The sequence below is a fragment of the Apodemus sylvaticus genome, chromosome 15, assembly GCF_947179515.1.
Source record: "Apodemus sylvaticus chromosome 15, mApoSyl1.1, whole genome shotgun sequence".
NCBI classification, from domain to species: Eukaryota; Metazoa; Chordata; class Mammalia; order Rodentia; family Muridae; genus Apodemus; species Apodemus sylvaticus.
In genome coordinates this window covers 4535377-4558084 of record NC_067486.1, presented here as the reverse complement: position 1 = coordinate 4558084, position 22708 = coordinate 4535377, and the positions used below count along the sequence as shown (strand labels likewise).

The following is a 22708-nucleotide window of genomic DNA, read 5'->3' as shown; positions in this document are numbered from 1 at the left end:
TGACCAAACACTGTGAACCTCTGCCACACTGTTACCACAGACACCTGGTCCCAACTCGTCCCTTTAGCCAAATGCCACTCAGACTGCGTGTCTGTGTGTTCACCGCCTAGAAGCCACCTCTGCCCCCTGTGCCGGCCGGGCTGGGAACAAGGAGAAGTTCGCCTCAGTTCACTAGAGTAAGGAGACCTGGGGAAGAAACACCAGACACGTCACCATCTATTAGAAACCATCCAAAGGCTGCAACTGATTTCATAGGAAAGTCTGTTTATTCCAGCCACAGTAAAAATGCAGCCAGTACACCCTCCATAGGAGGGAATCACGTAATCCGTGAACTGCTCAGGATCTCAGCAGAAGCCTCAAGAATCCTCAGCTCTTCCATCCGCAAAGCTTCTACCACAGAGAGTTGACTCGTCAGCGACACTTTCCCTTCCTTCATGTCAGAAACCTGCAAGTTATTTTTAAATTTTTATTATAACAGAAATATATTATAAAATTTACCATGTAAACTGCTTTGAGGCAGTCTGTGGCTGTAAGGCCGGAAGTCCCCACCTCCACCCCACGTGGGGTAACCAGCCCTGCCCCAGCCCCACATGGGATCACTCTCTAAGGATGACAAGTAAGCTAACTGCCCCACCCTGGGAACTGCCTGCTGGGGGCCCTGTGTGAACGCCACCCATCCTTTTGTATTTTTATTTTCACTTAGCATAAAAGTGCACTAAAATTTTTAATTTTAACAATCACATTTCTTATAAACAATTTTATTTTTAAAAAAATCATACAATTAAAACACACATAAAAAAAAAATACTTGAAATGCTATTACTAAGAAACCACCAGGCAGTCAGTCGGGCAGTGGTGGGCGCTCGCCTTTAATCCCAGCACTTGGGAGGCAGAGGCAGGCGGATTTCTGAGTTCAAGGCCAGCCTGGTCTACAGAGTGAGTTCCAGGACAGAGAAACCCTGTCTCAAAAAACAAAAAAAAAAAAAACAAAAAAAAAAAACAAAAAAAAAAAACAAAAAAAAAAAAAAAGAGAGAGAGAGAGAGAAAAGAAAAAAGAAAAGAAACCACCAGGCAATGATTTCTATCTAATAAAACATGAGGCAAAAATTAAGACTCAACCTAAGTGCCAGTGATGAGGGAATAAAGACACGATAATGTTCTCGCGGTGGGTACAGTCCAAACCAGAAGCAGTGCTGGTGACAGCTCCGGTGTGGAACATGTGCCTAGGTGTCAGGCCCTGGGTTCGAGTCCCAGTGTCACAAAAAGGGATGGGGAGCAGAAGACCCTATCGATGTGTGCCGTCAGGGACAACCAGGAGGACACAAAGCCAATGTGTCCAGAGCCTCCGTGTTCTTACAGGACTGCAGAGAGAACGGCAGGCACCCCGTGAATGGATGGGTGACTGTGACTGTGGGGCTGTCCATCAACGGAGAGAGTTTAGCCGGAGAGGAGCGTTCTCTGGACAGCAACACGTGCACAGAGTCAGACACAAGTCAGTCATCACACAGACTGTGAGAGCCAGGTGGGTAATGCTGTTCTTGGTGAAGCGATTCCACAGGTGTGCACGTGTCAGCGTCTCGCTGTGCACTGTCCTCACTGCATAGAAGCCGTGCAGTGGGGGGTGCCAGAGGGGGAGGCAGAGCACCTGCCTCTATTGCTGTCCACCTCTACTGGCTTTGAATGGAGGTCTCTCACTTAACCTGGAACTCAGCACCTGGGCTAGGCCGGGGCCAGTGAGCCTTCATGATTCTCCTGGTTCCACCGTAATCCAGTGGCCTCTGCCTATCCCCAACCCTGGGCACAGGTACACGGGCGCACGGGTGCACAGGCTGCCGTCCCAGCTTCCTATCCCCAACCCCCGGCACAGGCGCACGGGCGCACAGGCGCACAGCTGCCATCCCAGCTTGGACACAGGTGCTAGGGATCTGAACTCAGGTCCTCACACTGACACAGCAAGTCCGTCACCATCAGGTCAGCTCCCCAGTACCATTTCCTTAACTTTTAAAATGTAAATCTGTTAACGTAGTCGCATATAGAGATTATAAAGCATGTGCTCATTAGAGAGTCTTTCCTAACAGCATACAGCATTCAGTAGCCTCAGGACCGAAACCTGTGCCCAAGCACATCAGGAAGCACACACCTTGCTCAGCACAGCGTGGGTCTCCTCGATAAAAGCGGAGCATATTTTCTGGGCCATGAGCAAGCTCGCCTTCTCATTTGCATCTGAGATTACTTCACCAAGGAGCACCTTTTTCCAGGATGTGCTAGAACCGAAATGTTCAGTAAGTTCACTTCAGCAGGTCCCCAGGTGACCGGAGATAACACTCACTGTGCAGCAGGACGCACAGCATGTCCCTGTTCTGCCCGAGCACAGCTCACTGCCAAATGCCCTGCAAAGGGAAGAGTCTGCAGCCAGGCCGTTCTCCACACCCAGCCGAGTCACTTACAGAGCCTTGGCTTGCAGAGGGGAAGGCTCTGAGGGAAGACGCAGCCAGTGTGCTGCAGTCACAGACCACAGGATGCCAAGGCAGCAGCCAGGGGGCAAGAGGTCTGGAAGCAAGAAGGGGATCAATGCTAACTCCCTCTACTTGGAAGAAAGGCTGGGGGAAACCTGGGTGTGCGAGGAGGCCAGACAGCTGCTGAATATGCAAGTCCTCCACAGGCAGACAGATATTCCCAACAGGACACTTCAAGTAATAGCGCAAAAGTCAGGATGTGACTTATCACACAAGAAAGCCAAGGGTTACGGTGTTCTTGAGTGTGTCATCTATAACGAATATCTGATTTAATCTTCATAATTCCCTACAAATAAAACACACCATCCCATTCAACGAAAATCAAACTGTGAAGTTAAAGGTCTTCATGACAAGACAAAGCAGAGAGGTAAAGGTGGGCGCACACACACACACACACACACACACGAGCGCGCGCGCGCACACACACACGCACACACGTACACACACATACACACATGCGCACACACACACGCATGCACACACGCACACGCGCGCACACATGCACGCACACACACACGGGGACACACGCACACACACACACACATGCACACACATACACATGCACGTACACACGCATCAGCTAGAGCCCAGCCATGTCACATGACATGAGTGAGCCTAAGGGAGAATCCATCTGGGCCAACCTCTACAAGCAGTGGCTACTTCAGCCTGAAAAGGTCGTGCACACACCTCGTTCCCGCGGGGTCCATATGGAGCAAGTGAAGGGAACAGTGAGGGGGCAGGGGAGCAGGACAAGGGAGTGGAAGGAGGAAGACAAGAAGTGAGGAGCCAAGCCCTTCCTGCCCTCTTGCTGTGCGCCAGGCTGGCCACAGACCTTCCTGGGCTCCCTAGGGAGGAACGCAGGGAAGGAGACACACTACGCTATGCTGTCATGGGCAATTATTTTTAACTCTGACTCCCATGTAAGTGACCCTGCCTGGTGCAAGTCTGTGCTGTCCAGGAGTCAGCTACGTTTCTGGTATTAAGACCAGGGAGAGACATGGCTTCTAAGTCCTCAAAGGCAATGGTGAGAAAGGCTGTAAGGACAGCAGGCATCGGGAGTGAGCGCCGCACTGGGCGGTTCATACGCACCCTGGACCTGCCCAGCATCCTGAGCAGCAGCCAGGTGGAGGCTGCTGTCCTAATCAATCCCAGCCCGAGGAGTCCCTGTGCTGACCAGAGCACAGCATGCAGGCTGACAGGCAGCTCTGGGATGTGACCGGCAGCCCTAACGACTTAGAAAGGTTAAGGAGCCTGAGGCAGATGAATGTCTACAGTGGGGTTCCTCTACCCCACTCATCTCACAGAAAAGGCCTTCAGCAGGGCTGGTTAGGACACTGTTAGAGGGGGCGGTGGTTAGAGGGGGCGGTGGTTAGGAGCTTGCCCACCCACTCCCAGATGTGCCTCTGAACAGCTCAGTGCTGACAGTACTGTCACTCTGCACAGTAAGCACGGGTCTCCTGGAGCCACGAGCTCTGACAGGCTAAGGCCGCTCCAAGCGCAGGGCACAATCCGTGCCTTCCCTCTACATGAGAGCCTCCCAACCCCCTTCGGGTTTCCCGAGAACAGGCACAGCTTATACGTAATGCAGGACTTACAAGCGCTCGGCTTCCAGACACAGCAGCTTGAGAGCCGTGAGCAGGCTCCAAGACGGCCCATCCCATCCAAACGTCAGATTTCTACAGGAAAGCAGGCAACACCAAATGTGTCACTGGGAAATGCATGGCAAGCAGCTAAGGAGCCGAGCGGTGGCTCTGAACAGGTACAATGCTCGCTGACTCCACGCAGGGCGAGGACGCCCGGCTGTGGTTACTATGACTGGAGCTGGGGTGACACCAGTCTGTGCAGTTCATTCCACACAGATGGAGTCTGCTCTGGCCGTTCTGGGCTGTACTGACTAGTTGATGTCAACTTGACACAAGCTAGACTCCTCAACTGAGGAGACGGCCCCTAAGACCCAGCAGCAGAGCATCTTCTTAACCAGTGAACGGGCAGGCCCGCCCATGTGTGCAGAGGCATCCCTGGGCAGGTGGCCCGCGGGTCACAGTCAGCAGCAGCCTCACGGCCTCTGCATCTGCTCCTGACTCCAGGCTCCTGCCCCGCTGAGTGCCTGTCCTGACTGTGACATGCAAGTGTAAGCTGAATAACCCTTTTCCTGACTGAGCCTTGCTTTTGGTCATGGTGTTTTATCCCAGCACTGGTACCTCTGACTAAGACAGGTTAGAAGCCATTCCCAATCAGTTTCAGCCAGCACTGAACTTGGTTAGGGACCAGACCAGGGGGCCCGGTAACTACATCACACTTTTACAGTGAGACGAATGCCGAGAGGCCCTGGTCATCCCAGAGAGCAAACACAGCCACTGTCACTATATACCCAAAACCTGATTTTATCCGGAAAAGACGTGAGAGGGTGAGTCTGAGAATCGGGTGTAGCCGCTGTTCTTGATCTGGACTGTAATGCCAGCTGACGGGTTCTGCTAGGGATCGGCATGGCCTGTGACGGCACAGCGCCACCCCCAACCCTGGCCTGGGTCACACACAGGACTGTTTCAAGCTTGACTCTCACATCCCCAAGCAAGTGTCTTCACCCCTTGAGTGTCTACAACAACAAGTACACCTTACTACAGTCTAAGCGCTCAATAAACACGCACCTGCCAGCCAATGGGGGTGGGGAGGACAGAGAGTCACACCTACAGAAACCAGAGAGAATTCCCATGCAAACTCCCTGAAGGCATAGTTTCCAGAGAGAAAAGCACTTACCCTGTAAAGCCGTGATCCTTCAAAATGGATATCTTCTTCTGGACTTGCTTATCTGCTGGCGGGAGGTGCCTGACCAGCATCTCTACACAGGAGAGAAACCATCAGGTAACGCACATGCCCTGTCTCCTGCAGCTCACTCTCCCTCTATCAGCCTCCCAGGACAACAAGAGTGTCTCCTAATTCACACCAAGTATCCTCTTCAGGGCAGCTCGCTGAGGTCTCAGGTCCCTGAAAAGCTGTGAGGTTTCCAAGGCCGAGGACAGATGCGGGGTTCAGGCTGCCACTGAGCACAGCCGCAGCCTAGGAGGAAGCAGCCAGAGCCCTGCTGGGAACCAGCCAGGCAGGAGATGCCAATGCTGCTCTACAAGCCGGATTCAAAGCAGTCCATGTACCAGTGACCGCAGCCACAACCTGAAGTGCGAAGACTGGCAAACGGTTTTGAAGGAGAGAGAAAGCAATGGATCTTTTGGTTTTTGAGGTAAGGAAAAGCTTCAGCTCTGTCTTATACAGAAAAGAGCAGGGATTTTGACATGTAACTCTGACAAGGGCAAGCCTTCCCTTTCCCTCAGCGAGGGCCTGTGTATGCCAGGCCCTGCCTGCCACTGGGCCGCCCCCAGCCCCTACTCCATTCTTAAATACAGTTGTTTGTCGATGGGTTTGCACGGCAACTGCTTACAGTTAGAGCCAAAAGGACTCTGAGTAAGGCCAACCTCCAAGCTAGCTCCTCACTCACGGCACAAGTTCCCCCTCTCACTTTTCTTTACAAAGAACCACTACATGCATTTATTTTATGTGCTGTGAGTGTGCCACATACACAGGGAAGGTCAGACAGAGGACAGACTGCAGGCACCAGTTCTCTCCCTTCACCCTGGAGGCCCTGAGGCTTGAACTCGGGCCACCAGGCTCTATGGCAAGCCCCTCCCACTGACCATGGCGCTGCCCCAGTTCTGGCTCTTCATCGTTAATCTAAGAAGCATCATTGCTGTGCTGCCTACGAGGACAGACAGCATCTCCTGGGTGCTCCTGTACTCATCCCAGCCGGCACTGATGCCCAGAACACACATGGGCAATGGCGGCTGTCAGCGTGCTCAAGGCTCGGCTGCGTCTAAGGAAGCGCTCAGGAAGAAGGGTCTACTCATTCTGGCCGGTTTATTCCCTCTGCAGCAAGCATGACACCTCAGTACAAAGATGTCTGCTTCCCCCCAGTCGTGACCGTCACACTCATCTGCTAGGCAGCTCTCTTCCCACCCCACCATCCTGGTTCGTCACCCTGCAGAACCAATCAATCAGTTGTGCTGATTTTACTTCAATACAGAAATTCCAATCAGGAAGGCCAGGCGGGCTCTGCCTGGGAATACTGAATGCTGCCTAGGAGGGCTCGTTCCATTGTGACAGGAAATAACCGCTATGTGCAGGCCAACCTCCTGAGACGGGAACACAGGCGTGAGGATTGCGGAAGGAGACAAAGCCATACTCCAGGAGCAGCCGCTGGTTATCATGGGGGCCGTAGCAGATGAACACCTCCTGGTGCTTCCTACAGCGCGAGGCTGTTCTAATCTCATAGCACCTGGTTTTCTCGTTGAATGCTGCTTTGACCTACAGGGAAAAGGTATAAGATTTATCTTTTTACTACAGGTCTAGAAGGCTCCCCAAGTCACCATGGTGATTTCAGTGAGGCAGTGACACAGTTGGCAATGAGTCTCCCACAGACAGGGAATCCAACTCAGCACTTCAGCCTTCCCTCCTTCATCCCGCCTTTACCCAGGGGAGGAACTCCAGTCATTCTGAAAACGACCAAGGGAGACATCTGACAGGAGCTGATCTGTCACAAACAGCCTAAGGGAAGCAACTGTGGCAGTACTAAGACCCACTGGTTGCTAGCAGCTGCGAAGGCTGCACCAATGGTGTGGTCCTGACCATGGGTTTTATTTGTTTATAGTCCTTTAAGGCAATCAGGGTCTTTTGTAGCTCAGGACCCTCAGGCTCCCACCAACTATGGCTGTGGTTTTCTATGGTCATATATAGAATCACTGAGGTACTAACTTCCACAAACACACCAATAAAATCCAAGAGAGACTGCTGGGGACTGACTGAGCCCCTGTGTCCAGCCTCATGTGCTCAATGTGCCAATGTCACTGCCTGGGTCAGTGAAAGGCAGTGCTCAGCACAGGGGCTGCAGGCCTGGAGGGCAGCATGGCGCAGCAGCACAGCAGACGTCTGCTAGAATGACGTCAGGGCGGCAAGAAGGCGCGCGGCACAGCAGACGTCTGCTAGAATGATGTCAGGGCGGCATGAAGGCACGCAGCACATTCACCTGAAGCAGGTTACACCTCCACTACCATTCTACCCTTGGCTCAGAACCCTTGTTTGTGCATGGCGGGATCTACTGCAGCAGGACCGGGTTCCACACCAGCCTCTCACCTGGACATGTGGGCTGTGATTGAGTAGATCCAGGAACGGAGCAAGTGCACACGTGTCCGGCTCTGCGGAAAGGCACGCCTGTCTCCTGGAGCTCAGGTACACAGCTCTGGTGTTCACCGTACACCAGGCCCACAGGAAGGCCTGGTAGCTGAAAACGCTGTCCACAGACTCTGCAAACAGAGGCTGCAGGGTGCAGAAGAAGCCTCTAGAGGAGGCGAACAGGCCCTGCACTCGGGCTCTCTGCTCGTCCGCCTTCGCCTTTAAAGGGCCAGGAAGAAGATCGACCACGTCTGGCTCCAGACACACCGGGCAGGTGTATGACGTGGGTAAAACGTCCAGGTAAGACTTCCAGAGGGACTGCCTGCCTGCATGCTTTTCTGAGACCAAAAAAGTACACAAGGCCAGCAGAGGAGACACGGGCGGCTTCCACCTTGTAAAACAGGAAGACAACAAACCAGAGGAGTTAACGTGTGCACTCTAGGACAGTGTCATTTGCCTCAGAGGGGCTGTGTTCAAGCTGTTGACTCCACCCACGACACAGGCATCTTTCCTAGGCCGCACCTCTCCAGAACCGCCACTTCCATGGCTAGTAAGATTCACTTTGGTTTTAAAAAACTTGTTTCCAGCCTGGTTCTCCTGTTGAAAGCTTCTGAGTTTCACCTTGTAAAGACAAAGTACTCACAGGGGTACAGAGGGTAGAAAGATGGAGGGAGTGGCCGGGCGGTGGTGGCACACGCCTGTAATCCCACCACTCTGGGAGGCAGAGGCAGGTGGATTTCTGAGTTCGAGGCCAGCCTGGTCTACAGAGTGAGTTCCAGGACAGCCAGGGCTACACAGAGAAACCCTGTCTCCAAAAAACCAAAATCAAAAAATCAAAAAAAAAAAAATGTTAAAAAGAAAGAAAGAAAGAAAGAAAGAAAGAAAGAAAGAAAGAAAGAAAGAAAGAAAGAAAGAAAGAAAGAAGTAGATAGATAGATAGATAGATAGATAGATGGAGGGATGCACCATCCAACACAGTGAGTGCTGGCTCCCGTAACTTTCCAATTTAAACTGTTTACAGTTGAGTAGTGCTGAAGACTCACTCTTTAGTAACATAAGGCAGCTACTCCACAGGCATCTGTGACTCCCGGATAGCACAGAACAAAGCACCCCCACCGCTGCTGGGGGGTCTACTGGACAGTGCCACCAAGACGGAACTGTGGAGTTTTCAAGCTTCTGTTCCTAAACTTCTGGGGTCTAATACAAATTATGTAGCTGCTGAATAATTACTCACAATCCCAGTCCCTATAGCACAAACAGACTCAGAAGCATTATCATTATTCTCAAAGCCCAAATTCCCGTGTTACCACACATTGTACTTTGTAATCTCTGAGTGACAGAGTATAAAGGCCAGAGCATCCTCACCTCTGCACAGGTGCATAGAGACCTGGGGGGAGGGGAGTCACACGGAGCCGGGGGAGGAGGTCACAGAGACCTGGGGGGAGGGGTATCCACCTGGGTTCCGGATCAGCACCATCTCTGAACCCACTGTAGAAATAACTTTGCTGAGGCTCTCCCTCACTGCCCTCAGGGATGCCCCAAAGCCAAGGCTCACTGCCAAGTGCCCAGAGCGTGGCTCTCAGCGAACAGCACCCATCCTCCCACATTCCTAACTAGAGCTCTTCCCTCATGTCAAATCCGGTCAAAGGGAAAGAAGCCACACTGGTACAGCAGGGTGAACCTGGGGCAGTGACCTAGCATCTGCCAGGCTTTCTAGGGTAGAAGGAGACGGCCACACCGTTGTCACACTTTAACTCCTCCATATGCCACCCCATTCCATGCTTACTTTCTAGTAAATAGAGGACAGGGTTCACATCCACACCCCAGGCAGCTTAGAAAACCTTAGAAATACAGTTCACGCTGAGCTAAGAACAAACCTGGAAGAGAATAAACCTTTCTATCATACTAAGTATTTCTTGGCTAGCCAAGAGCTCTGGGTCCTTCCTCATGCCCTGCACTGCAGACGGGCTGTGTACAGCACTGGCAGGCACCAGGAACAAGGTGTGGTCACTTACTTCTTAATGTACGGCCCTACGGAGCTTCGAATCACAGTGTCCGTGGTGAGCAGACAGCTCTCAGGCAGCGAGATGATCACCTGGCCCTCCTTGCCAAAGAGAAAGTGGAGTTTAGGACACCTCAGCTTGGCCTACCACCTGAGACTGAGGTCTGTAAGCCCCGAATCCCATCATTAGATACCAAGAGCCCCGGAGTACTGACATGAGCTCTGCCTGCACACTTCAGAGAGCAGCAAAGGCTGTACTCAGGCTCCTGGTGCGATAGATTTCAATTAAGAATCTGTGAAGTAAAACCTCTGCTGTACCAGGACAATCAACGGTGATTAGCATGGGCTTAAAGATTAGCTCTGACTAACAAAAGACCAGCATCATGGAGATAAAATCTTCTGGGGGCACTTCCTCGGGGTCAGCACCCAGAGCTGGGGTCCAGTGGGGACAGAGGCTGCACATCAAGCTGGTAGCAGAACATGATAACAATGTGAAGTGTCAGAAGGCATGAAGGGGTCATGAAGAACTGCTAAGGCTTGGCACTGGGGCCCAGGAGAGGCCACTGGTGAAGGTGCAGCCTCTGTTGCAGTGGACATGCCAGGACTGAGGGCCATGAAAGGAAACGTCATTGATTTGGCAATGTCAGAGGCCAGGAGAGGACACTGGTGCAGCCTCAACTACAGAGGAGATCCCAGTATCCTGGAGATTCCAGGACCGTGAGGTGACCGCGAAGGACAGCAGCAGGAGTGGAGTGGCGCTGGCCTCAGCCTACAAGACAAGCTGTGTGCGTTCTGGATGGCAGAGCCCAGAAGATCCCAAGGGAGCTCCGGATGCCAGACAAGGAGCTACAGAATCAGGGGGGACAACACGGGCTCGGGTTTTGATCCAGCACGACGGGTCTTATCCTTTGGTGCTTCTCTCTTAGAGTAAGAAAGCATTAAACTTGTTTTTCTAAGTCTCGAAAATGTTGTTTCTTATAACACATTTTCACGGCATTCAATAGAACTCAGAATCTCTTTGAAACAGGTTCAAAATTATAAAACTAAATCAGCCAGCATAAAGTACTTTTAAAAAGAAAAAGAATTCAAACCAAAAGAAACACTATATATATATAGATATAGATATAGATATAGATATAGATATAGATATAGATATAGATATAGATATATATTCACAACAAATATAAAAATGGAAACCAATAACAACTAAGTGACAGATGTGCAAACTCTGGGATCTGTCAACAGTCTCCTGTCCTTACCACACCTCAGCCAGGTCTGAGGAGTCAGAAAAGTCTTGTGAGATTTACTTAGAAGGTCAAGAGAATTATTGAAAATGTGTTTAAGTGTCTTATAAATAATATTAACGACAGTCTCAGTATCCTGTCTTCCTTCACCTGCTCAACCCTGCATCGCACAGATGCCCGCAGACTCTCTGAAGTTCCATTCCCACTTTATGACACTATGATCTATACAAATGTTACCTGTGGGAAAAGAAAGAACTTAGCAGGATGGGTAAAGTCCCTCAGCTCATTAGCTCTACACATCATTGCTGTATTTCAATAATCCACCTTTTCAAATGTCATTCCAAATGATCTTCTACCTCAGTGAGGTTTCTAATGCACAGTAGAAATGTTCACCTCGGCCGGGCGGTGGTGGCGCATGCCTGTAATCCCAGCACTCGGGAGGCAGAGGCAGGCGGATTTCTGAGTTCGAGGCCAGCCTGGTCTACAGAGTGAGTTCCAGGACAGCCAGGGCTATACAGAGAAACCCTGTCTCGGGGGAAAAAAAAAAAAGAAAGAAATGTTCACCTCTTGCATGAAGAGTTATTTCCTTGATAGATTTTTCCTGAAAAGAGCTGCTCCCGGGAAGGGTCATTTCTTACCTAAAGTGTCCAGACCCAAAATAAACTATTTGTTTCTGTGAAAAGACAGAGAACCAAGGAATCTGAAGGATCTGTTTATTTAATTACTTACTTTTGAGCCTGGGTCTCTCCATGTAGCTTGCTAGCTCTGGCTGGCCTAGAACTCACCATGTGGACCAGACTGGCCTTTAACTCCTAGATTCACCTGCCTCTGCCTCCATACGGGTGTGTCCCACCACACTTAGCCTTGACGCTTCCTGAACTTGCCATTACAGACACTGTCATCCTCCTCAGAAAGGCAGCACTGAACTAAGAATGTTCTCAGCAACTCAGAGCTCCTGGATGTGACGCTCAGCTTGGCAGCCACATTCCTCACGGGTATGCCAGCTCTGAAGAACAATATTCCTTCCAATGGTTCTTCACAGCCTCACACAAAGCTCCAGTTTCTTGTGAATGAGGCAAGGGTAACACTTCTTCATTCCCAGCATCTGTACTTGGAATTCTTTGCTGGTGCTAGCATCCTCACAATGGAAAAGCACAAATATTAGGTCCAAGGCATAAGGTCTGTGACCAGGGGAAGTTGTGAAGGACTCTGCTCACAGTTGGGCTAATTGTCTTTGCCCAGAGCATTGGAAGGAAGATCTGCAGTTGAGCAAACTGGAGAATGCCTGGAGAAGTCTTCGCTTCTGCCTAGCCACTGAGTCCAGGGCTGTAAGGTGTCCTTCAGCAGGGAGCAGCTGGATGGGTTGGTAACCGCTGCACATCATTTAAATATCCCAGCACCTCTGCTCTGTCTCTGTGGAGACAGCACACCAGGGAGACCCAGCCCCTTTAACTGGCAGGTCTAATAGACATTTGAAAAGCTGCCTACGTGCATCTCATTTAAACTGCCTCCTGGCATTGGAAAGCAGCTGCACTTAATGAACTGTGCACTGCATGATGGATCCAGTCGTAGAGGCCTGCACCTGGTAAAGAGCTGCAGCATTCCTTCCTTCAGTGAAAATCTGCTTCTCATACAGACCAAAGAACCTCATCGCTGGCCATTCATGCTTGGCAGCCACCCTCCCTATCTGTGATATCGGGTGGCAGCAGGCCCATGAGGAGTTGCTGTCGTGGCTCTTCCCACACAGTGGAGCTGCTGTGCAGAGGTGCCCGGAGGTGGGACCCAGCCATAGCAGGCCATGATCCCCCAGCTACAGAGGTTTGGGAGAGTAGCCAGGCACAGTGCCAGCTGTCACATGGTCCTGCTGCCCTTCTCCAGCAGCCGTCCAGCCATCCGGCCCTCTTCACAGCCGGGTGTCCTGCCCTGCCCGTCCCTGCCCTGCCTCTGCAGCTGCCTCAGTTCATGGACCTGCTTCACAGTGGGGTACCAGAGTGACAGTGGATGAGGATGGCCACACGCTCCCAGTCCAGCCAAGGTTCCACAGGGTAAGGGCCACCAGAGACTAGAGATGACATCTTTGTGGAGAGTCTCCATGCCCAAAGTAGAGGCTGAACACCAAGGCCAGAGTCCCTGCACTCAAGGGGAGAGCAAACAAGGTGGAGAGGCAGTCGGGGAACAGGGAGGGCACGCCTGGAGGTGGTATCTTAACCAGGCTTCGAACTATTAAAGCGACTGAATTTCCTCAAGGCTGTGAAGGGTGTACTACAGTGGCACTACCATGAGATCTTGGAGATAAACAGGCAGAGAGTTATGATTTAATGGTGATATATTTTGTGTAAGGCTGATAAAGGGTTCAACTATACTGATGAATTTTTACCAGCTTAAAACAAACTAGAGTTCCACGGGCCAAGGAGGCCTGAATTGAGAGACTGCCTCCACCGGACTGGCCTGCGGGCATATGGCTGGGACAGTCTGTGGTGACGCCACCCCTGGGCAGGTTGTGCGGGAAGGCAGGCTGAGCAAGCCATGAACAAGACCCCAGGGAGCAGCAGGCTCCCACGGTCTCTGATTCAGCTCCTGCCTTCAGGTTCTGGCCAAAGGCTCCTGCTCTGACTTCCCTGTGATGCACAGTAACTCCTCCCTCTCAAGCTGCAGTTAGCAAGCCTTTTAGCACAACAGAGAAAAGAGTTGAACAGACTTATAATATCTATAACTACAATATAAGTCATATCAAACTATACATTAAAGAGCTGTACACATCTCACCACACACAGCACACATCTCTACTTTCAAACAGTTTCATAAAAACACATATTTCAAAGTACACGTGGCAAGTGCCATGGAGCCAACAGCACCCCAAAGGTTGGGGCAGGAAGACTGAGAGCTTGAGACTAGCCTGGGCTACATACTGAATTCCAGGCCAACCTGAGCTACATACAAAACAAAAATGGATGGAAGGACGTTTCTGGAGAGCGAGCACTCATCTCAGCGGTCTGGAGCGGCCGCGCTAGTGGAGGCCACGCTGGTGGAGCTGTCACCATGCCTCTGACTAGAGATCTATTACACCCTTCCTTGGAAGAGGAAAAAACCATAAGCAGCAGCGGCTGGTTCAGAGCCCAAACTCTTACTTCATGGATGTGAAATGCCCAGGTTGCTATAAGATGACTAGGTTTCAGCCGTGCCCAGACAGTGGATCTTTGTGTGAGTTGTCCAACTGTGTGGTGCCAGCCCACAGGAGGGACAGCCAGGCTCGCAGAGAGCTGGTCATTTAGAAGAAAGCAACACTAATCATCTATATAAGTTCCCAAGTATGTGGTTTTCACAGAAAGCCTTATCAACCGCAGTTACTCTACCAAGACAACGTAATTATTGTTTGATTTTATAAATATACAACAATGATCTCCTATTTTGGTGTCAGTTTTTCAATAACGTTTTAAATGTGGACAAAAAAAATGGCTGGGAGGAGGGGGAAGAGAAACGCCATGGTCAATGCCCACTGCGCGGCCTAAGCACACAGACATCGCCGTGTGCAGCCCCCTGTGGCTCAGCTCCCATACACTGCTTTGGAGCAAAGTCAGCTGTGACAGCCATGAAGAACTGGCACACTCGGGGAGCGCTGGCCTCACCAGCCTGGCATCCTGAGCTCCGAGGAGGAGGAGAGAACAACTGCACCCAGTTGCCCTCTGACCTGCACACATGCACGGCACAAACACACACACTGATAATTTATTTTAAAAATGATTACCTAATAAAAAGTAGAAATACTGCACACTAGCATGACTGCTTACTTAAAGTACTTAAGTACTGAACACTTAAAAGTAGTAAATAAGATAAATAAAAACAAAATAGCATTATAAAATCACAGTACAGAAACGTACATTCTTTTGGCTACACATACACACAGGACTAAGTCTAAACAAATTAAGTTAAGGAATTTAAAAATAAACTTAGGGGTTAGGCTGTAGCTCTGTGGTGCAATGTGTGCTTCGTGTGGGTAAGACCTTGGGTACAAACACCAGCATAAAAAATTGTTGAAAAATAAGTGTATGTGACTTTAAAATAAAGAAATTAATTTGTAACTTTTGAAAACACTGAATACTGGTTAATGTTTTGAAATAGCACAGAAAAAAGCAAAGAGGGGCCATGAAGAAGACCTGTATCATGGACGTGTCTAAACGTCACTTCAACTGCACTGTGTCACCAGCAGGACTTCAATGTCTGCTACACAGCAAGCTCAAGTTTCCTGTGTATAATCCTAACCAAACACACCCATTTGGAAAGTGAGAAATGGCTACAGATTTGATTCAGTTAATGGAGTCAGCTCGTGCACGCACGCACGCACGCACGCACGCACGCACGCAGCAGGCTCCATCTTGGGCCTTGAGGATAAAGGAAAAGTCCTCACCTGCAGCGATGCTTTGGTCATCAGCCCTCTTCCTGTTCCTAGAAGAGCAGAGGGTAAATCCTACTTACTGCGCCTGACAGACCCTGGGGACCCCTTACCCCCCCAACAGCGTCTCCCGGCCTCCCTCCCAGGCACGGAGGGAGCAGAAAGCTACTCGGGAAAGTGGCCTGGCCTCTCTGTGGTTTACTTTCCTTGAGTGAGGCTGGGTTCCAGTCAGACACAGATGATGCTCACACAGCTCTCCAGTGGCTAGTGGAGACCGAAGTGGGCTAACATAGGAACTTAACTTACTGCCCATTCTTTGGCGTGTGAAAACACAAAGTTAAAGATCCTGACCTTGGCTGGCAATGCAGGTCACACTCAGAAACCAGCACAGACCTTGACATTCCTGTGAATGTCTTCAGAAACAAAATGGGCGTTGGTCCTGACAAATGCAGCCAGGGAAGGGGAGACTCTCCATATTAACTGTCTTACAACAGGGACCAGCACAGAACCTTCCTCAGGAACTACAACTGTACACAGAAACATTCATGGTGGACACCTGCCCGCCATCATCTGCCCAGCACTAGACTCACACTCATCCTATTGTCCTGGGGACAGCTGTCCAGAGCAAGGGTGCAACGCTCCCATGTCACTTTTAAACTCTCTGCCTCGCTGAGCGTACCCACACTTCACTCTGGGCATACATTCTACCCCTGTAATACCCACGTGATGTCCAGCCTGGTGGCTCAGTTGCCACGTTTGACTAAGTCACACGAGCATCCTCCCGTGCGTCACCGCACTCAGCCAGACTCGCTCCGGAAATCACTTACCTTGGGAGCTTTAAGAGGTTAATTTATTCCAGATGAAACTCCCCAGGAAGAGCCAATGGCATGTGCTCTTAGTGCTATGATGACATGCTCCCCAGGAAGAGCCAGTGGCATGTGCTCTTAGTGCTATGATGACATGCAGCATGCCTGCTGTGACCCCGTCCTTCTGAGAAGCATCTTGGCGTGTTCTGGAGTTACCTTCGACCCGCCTGTGGCCTTGTCTGCGGGCACATAACCATTGTGCACTGCCCAAGTTCTGAGACATTCATTCCCAACTAATGTCAAGTTAGGCCCCACAAGAAGCTATCAATTTCTAGAGGAAAATGTTAACCTGCCTCAGGTTACTTCAGATGACTGGAAGCCCACAAAGCTGCTCCTCCAGGAGAGAAACAACCCAAACGACCTAAGGGGCAGTGATTGCTGAGGCCCTCACCAAGGGTTCCTCTCCTGGAGGCACAGCTCTACAGAAAAAGGAACTCAAATGGTTGGCTGGAATGTGCCTCATCCTCAGAAAACTACTTATGTACTGTGCCTGAGATAACCCGTCTGCCTGGTCCCAAATCCTACCACCTCAAGGGATGTGGAGGGGCATCCAAGCAGCGCACAGCACTGTGCATGTGAGGACTCAGGCGAGCCACCCTTCCAGGAAGACCCAAACTTCTGCCAGGCGGATAAAGCAGGCTGCATTAACTTCAAGGCTGACCAGTAAGGAAGCTCCTCCGAGGGAGAGGCACCTTCTCCTCCCAGCAGCCTTTAGCTGCCATAGTTCTTGTCCGGGGTGGGACCCTCAACAGTCTGCCCCTTCCTGCTGACATGAACGCTGGCTTTGCTGCTGTTCCAGTCTTGTGTATGCAGCCATGTCTAGGAGACTTTCCCCAAAGACATCCTGGTCTACGAGATCCTACACGCCCTCTTCTTCACAGACGACGCAGACGCTGAGATGTAGATGTCCCTGTAGGGGCTGAGCTGTCACGATCTGCCCATCTCTGCACTGTGCCCAGCTGCGGTGTCCTGTGGTCGGCTGTGAAGAGCGGCAGCCTCTTCCATAGGAGTGGTAGCTACACTTACATCCACAGATGAGAAGAACACGATGTGTTCTTTTATCTTTCTGGGTCTGGGTTACCTCACGCAACAAGGTCTTTTCAGGTTCATCCATTTACGTGCAAATCTCATGCACTCGTTCCCCAGCCCGGCTGAGTGAATCCCCGATTGCTGAAGGACATTTAGGTTGTTTCCATGCCTGGCTGTTGTCAACATGGCTGAGTCCTGGTCTGCTGAGTCCTTTAGACATACGCTAAGTGCTGTAGCTCAATTGTGTGGTGGATTCATTTTTAGCTTTCTGAGGGTTCTTCCTGCTGCTGTCTCTGCAGAGAGGCTGACTGACCTTTATTCCCACCAGCAGTAAACAGGGGAACCTGTTTCTCCTCAAGGTCACCAGCATTCCTTGACAGGTACTTTTTGATGGTGGCCATGACTGGGATGAGATAAAATCTCGGTGTTGTTCTCAATTTGCTTTTCCACAAGTGCTGATGAAGATGAACACTTTTTAAGGTTTGTTTACAGATGCTCGGGTTGGGGTCACTGGCCCTGCCGGTCGTGTGGGCCCTTTACAGATGGCTCAAGTGATGCCCCTGCGCCCCCTGTACATAAGACTTCATGTCTTTCCCTCCTAATTTTCCCTTTTCCCTTTTCATTTTTTTATTTATTTATCTGTTTTGAGACAAGGTCTCCTTGCATATCGTTGGCTTGCCTAGAACTCACAGAGACTGGCCACCTCCGCCTCCCAAGCGCTGAGGGGGTAAAGGCGTGCGCTGCCACACCTGGCCCACAGCTTCATCTCATTTTCTCTCTCTCCGTCTTCACATCTATGTTTTTTCTTGTCATTTCTTCCCATGGACCACCTCTCTTTAGACAGTCAGGTAAAGTACACACCAGTGGTGACACAGGAAGCATAATATACAGCAGCAGCTGTGTTTCCAGAAATGACACGCCCCGCCTTCCCCGTGACTCTCACCTGGAAAGCTGGCAGGCACTAGGCCTGTGTCCTCAAACTTCCTTTCTTTCAGCCATTTTCTTAGCTCTATAAATTCTGATCTGTGGCTCTCATTCACTGATCAGGAGAGAAGAGGAGACAGCACGATTAGCACCGCGGGATCTCAGGCTAGTCAGCACTTCACGGTGTAAATCTGATGAAGCGGATCAGACAGGCAGATCACAAAGGGAACAAATCTCTCTAAAAGTGGAAATGGCACAAGATAGACAGAGGAGCCATTCCTAAACGATTATTTCAATGCATGCACAAAGACCTTTGATGAAATCCAGTATCGGTCTGGTAAACATTACCAGCAAATGAAGACAGTTTCCTAACTTCCATACCCAGATAACAACCCAGGAGCAAGATGGGGTGGGTGGGGCGGGGTAGGGCAGGGTGAGGTGTGGTGGCGTTGGGCAGGGCAGGTACAGGGCTAGAATGTCTGTAGCCATACACTCCAGACCCAGCCACACAAGTAAACCACAGCAACAGTGAAAGTTAATGACCTCCTAGAATTGGGAGCAGGACAAGGTAGAGCAGCTATCTATTTAACCTGCATAAAGCGGAAATAAATACAAACATCAAATAGGAAAAAAAGCAAAATTATTCAGAAGACGTAAGTACCATCATGGAATATCTAAGAAGGCTATCAAAATGGCTACTAAAACGACAAATGAGTTTAGTAAATAAAATATGTAAAAATTAATACGTAAAAAAATTAATTGTATTTCCACTTACAGTAATAGCCAAAAATTCAAATTCCAAAAATACCCAAATACACATGCACGCACGCCCACACGCACGCACGCACGCACACACACACACACATACCTCCTCTTGAGCCAGAGCTTTGCCTTCGCCTCCTGACCCTCTCTGTTCGTCCTCTTCGTCTCTGCATGCTAACCCCGCAGCCTCCAGGTGCGTCCTGTTCAACTGAGAAGAATGCGAGGCTCAGCCTTCCTTCCCAGATTCAGGGGAATTACAGACCTGGGTACCTTTGAATACACAAATATTATTTTGGTGAATGTTTTCAGGATTTTTTAAAATTTTATTTATTTATTCATCTTTCATTCATTTTACGTATATGTGAGTACACTGTAGCTGTCTTCAGACACACCAGAAGAGGGCATAGGATCCCACTACAGATGGTTGTGAGCCACCACATGGATGATGGGAATTGAACTCACAACCTCTGGAAGACCAGTCAGTGCTCTTAACCGCTGAGCCATCTCTCCAGCCCCATGTTTTCATTTTTTAAGGAAAAATAAAATCCTTTTCTTAAAAGCTTTAAACACCAAACTTTTTTATCTACCGTTCAATTGGGATCTCCAAAGCAACAAGTCCCAGTGGTGAGGGGGGGCCTCTAAAACAGTGGTTCTTGGCCTGTGAGTCACAACCCCTTTGGGGTCACCTATTAGATAGTCTTCATATCAGACATGCATACAATGATTCATTATGTAGCAAAACTACAGTTATGAAATAGCAGCAAGATGATTTAATGGCTGGGGTCACTATATCATCAGGAACTATATTGAAGGATAGCAGCATCAGGGAGGTTGAGAACCACTGCTCTTTTTTAAAAAGAGCAGACAAAACCATCTGGAGGCCCCACCAACTAAATCCTCACAGCTGCTTTCCTGACATATCCTCTGGTGACTTTCACAGTTCGATGTTAGTCGACTTTTAGCACAGTGTTACTTAACTGTGCTTAAGAACACGCAGGGACTGGAGACACAGCTCAGTGGGTAAGGCCACAATACACATACAGTGCACAGAAGAAAATGAAGTCAAAACATCCATGCACATAAAATAATAATGCAAAAAAATACACGGTCATTAAGAAGCACCCATCAGCTCAGAAGTCTTAGAAAAAATACATAAGCTCCACTCAGTGTAAAGCGGATTTTTAGACACTAGGAGCTAAAGGTCAGAATAACTAAAATGGGCATTCGCAGGAGACAAAAGAGAGCACAAGCCAGAGATGACGGAAGATATGACTGCTCCATTCCACATTAGTCTCTCAAAGGCCAGCAAGGAAAGGTCCAGGCAACAGACGGCAGTGTAGACTAACTGTAGAAATTAACAACAGAAACAAGCGCAAGCCTTCTTGGAAGATACATGCTAACATTTAAAATGATACAGAAATGCTGAGTAAAAATAAAGTTGATAAAAATTCTAATTTAAAAGATGAGGTGGAGGATGGGGGCAACTAGAGAGATGGCACATGGTGGACACGCCTTTAATCCCAGCACTTGGGAGGGAGAGGCAGGCGGATTTCTGAGTTCGAGGCCAGCCTGGTCTACAAAGTGGTTCCAGGACAGCCAGGGCTACACAGAGAAACCCTGTCTTGGAAAAAAAAAAAAAAAAAAAAAAAAAAGAGCACATGAGGCTCTTGCAGATCAGGGTTCAGTTCCGGGCACCCACGTGTGTACCTCCACTGCCGGGGGATCCTCTTCTAGCCTCCCTACACACCGCATGCATGTGGTGCGCAGACATACATGTAGGCAACATACCTATATACGTGAGATAAACCCCTCTGAGCAAAAAGAATGGCACGACTGTGTAACAAAACGCCCTAAAGAACATAATTTGAAAGCATTCTTAAGAGACGCCTTTACTATTTGCATCTTACCCTGTACGGTATAGACGAATACGAAAGTAACTAAGTGACTTACACCTGTTTAACATGTGCTATACTAATGGAAATGATTTTAAAATCCACTTCTTAAAAAAAAAATCGAGGGCAGAAAACGACCGCCCGCCAAGCCGCCCAGGCAGTTTTTAATCTACCTCGGCAGGAAGACTTGCTTTCCGAGTCAGTCTGGAGCCAGACACTTGGTCCGTCCTGGAGCCCACGTGTGGTGCACAGGGACGCGCCACTGGAGCCAGATGGCCACGCACCACAGCGCAGTCCCGGCTCGCAGTCCTGGACGGACCGACAACAATCACTCCACACCATCCGCGCCAACTAACAAACCCGCACTTCCCGGCTGCACACCACGCCTGCGCAGTACTCGCTTTGGTCCTAACTTCCGGTCAGGGAGAGGTTACATACGCGCACAGGAAATTGGGGTCTGGATCCACGCCGAACTCAGAAAAGCCAACAGAACCCGGCTCCCGTTACCCAGGCAACGGCAGGCCCACCGGAAGTGATCCTGCTTACCCTAGGAACCGCGGTGAAGCGGGTGCACCGATGCAGACTGTTTCCCCAGCAACGGAGAAGACGGCTGCGCGCAGCGATACTGCGTCTCTGCCTCGCGCATGCTCAACTCCCAGGCCTCCTCGGTTACGCGGTAACGCTTTGAGCTTAGCTGCTGACCCACCCTCCAGAGAGGCAATGGGAAGTCCTTCTTCACCATATCCTTCTTCCTCAGACTTCCTGCCCCCTCCACCAGGCTGGCTTACCTGGTCCCCACCTTGCCCTGCCCTCCAGCTGCCAGTATGGAAATTTCAGATCAAATAGTCACTGGTATAAAAGAGAAAAGCACAAACTACTAAGTTATCCTGAATGACAAAGCAGTTGTCAAGACCATGCGCGGTATGACCTTACCTATGCAATACTGCTGAGCACCTAGGAGAACAGAGGGGTGTTTGCTCAGGAAAGACTAACAAGAAGGATCCTTGTGCTTTATGTCTTGACTGTGATGGACGCAAAACCTAAAATGCCAATGAAATCATATGGAATAAAAAAATTTACCTGACAAAAGAGAAGTCTGAATAGATTTGGAAACTTGTCTTGGTGTTGATACGTGATATTTTACTACAGTTTTGTAAATATGTATAATTTCAGTATTATTTCTTACAATTCCATGAGATTCTCCAAGTACCGCCATAAAAATGTCAAGGGATGAATGCTAGGGACCTCTCAGGAGTTAAGACCACTGCTTACTCTGACGCCCAGCACCCACATGGAATCTCACAACCTTGAGTGACTCTAGTCTGTGGGATCCGATGCCTGGTGCCCTTTACTGGCCTCTAGGCATACAGATGGTACGCAGACATTCAATCAGAACACACACACCCGGTTTTTTCCTCCCATGATTGCATGAGTTCCAAGGATTGAACTCAGGTGGCTGGGTTTTCACAGTCCTTGCGCTCAATTGCTGAGCCACCCCACCTGGCAGCACCTTTTCTGATTATTAAGGCTTGTTAAACAACTGACTAGGAGCTTACACTGAATGACAATTTACAAGCAATCTATAGGAGGCAATAGAATCTTTTGAAATGAAAATGTCTTATACCCGTTTCCTTTATTTTATTGTATTCCTAATACAATGACCCTCGTGCACCTACAGAGAGATCTTCCTATTCTGTCTGAATACCTAAAATGTCTAATTTTAATGTAAATGGCCACTTGTTTCTAATAGCAACCTACTGAACAGAAATGAAAGTTGACCTGGAGATCCCTATTTGCAGATGTTAGAAACCAATAACAAATTTTGTTTCCCACTACTGAGCCAAATTTAATTTTCTGAGCACACAGC

General features: G+C 49.6%; 1 protein-coding gene and 1 pseudogene across 10 annotated transcripts; one reads left to right on the top strand and one right to left on the bottom strand.

Annotated features, from left to right (window-relative positions):
• Window positions 1-244: 244 nt before the first annotated feature.
• Setd4 (SET domain containing 4) lies at window positions 245-21657 on the bottom strand. Of its 10 annotated transcripts, none has more exons than XM_052157912.1 (11): window positions 21388-21657; window positions 19056-19219; window positions 18207-18302; window positions 15384-15421; window positions 9748-9836; window positions 7694-8123; window positions 6694-6868; window positions 5273-5354; window positions 4111-4191; window positions 2140-2263; window positions 245-445 (listed from the first exon to the last, which is right to left on the bottom strand). In XM_052157912.1, exons 2-11 carry the CDS (start codon window positions 19120-19122, stop codon window positions 317-319), a joined length of 1311 nt encoding a protein of 436 aa, XP_052013872.1. In that variant the 5' UTR covers window positions 19123-19219; window positions 21388-21657; the 3' UTR covers window positions 245-316. The 10 variants fall into 10 exon arrangements, with proteins under 10 accessions (XP_052013872.1, XP_052013875.1, XP_052013874.1 ...); XM_052157915.1 differs by having other exon boundaries at window positions 19056-19157; XM_052157914.1 differs by lacking the exon at window positions 21388-21657 and adding an exon at window positions 21280-21357.
• Window positions 14018-14266, top strand: LOC127665519 (40S ribosomal protein S27-like; annotated as a pseudogene).
• Window positions 21658-22708: the final 1051 nt, after the last annotated feature.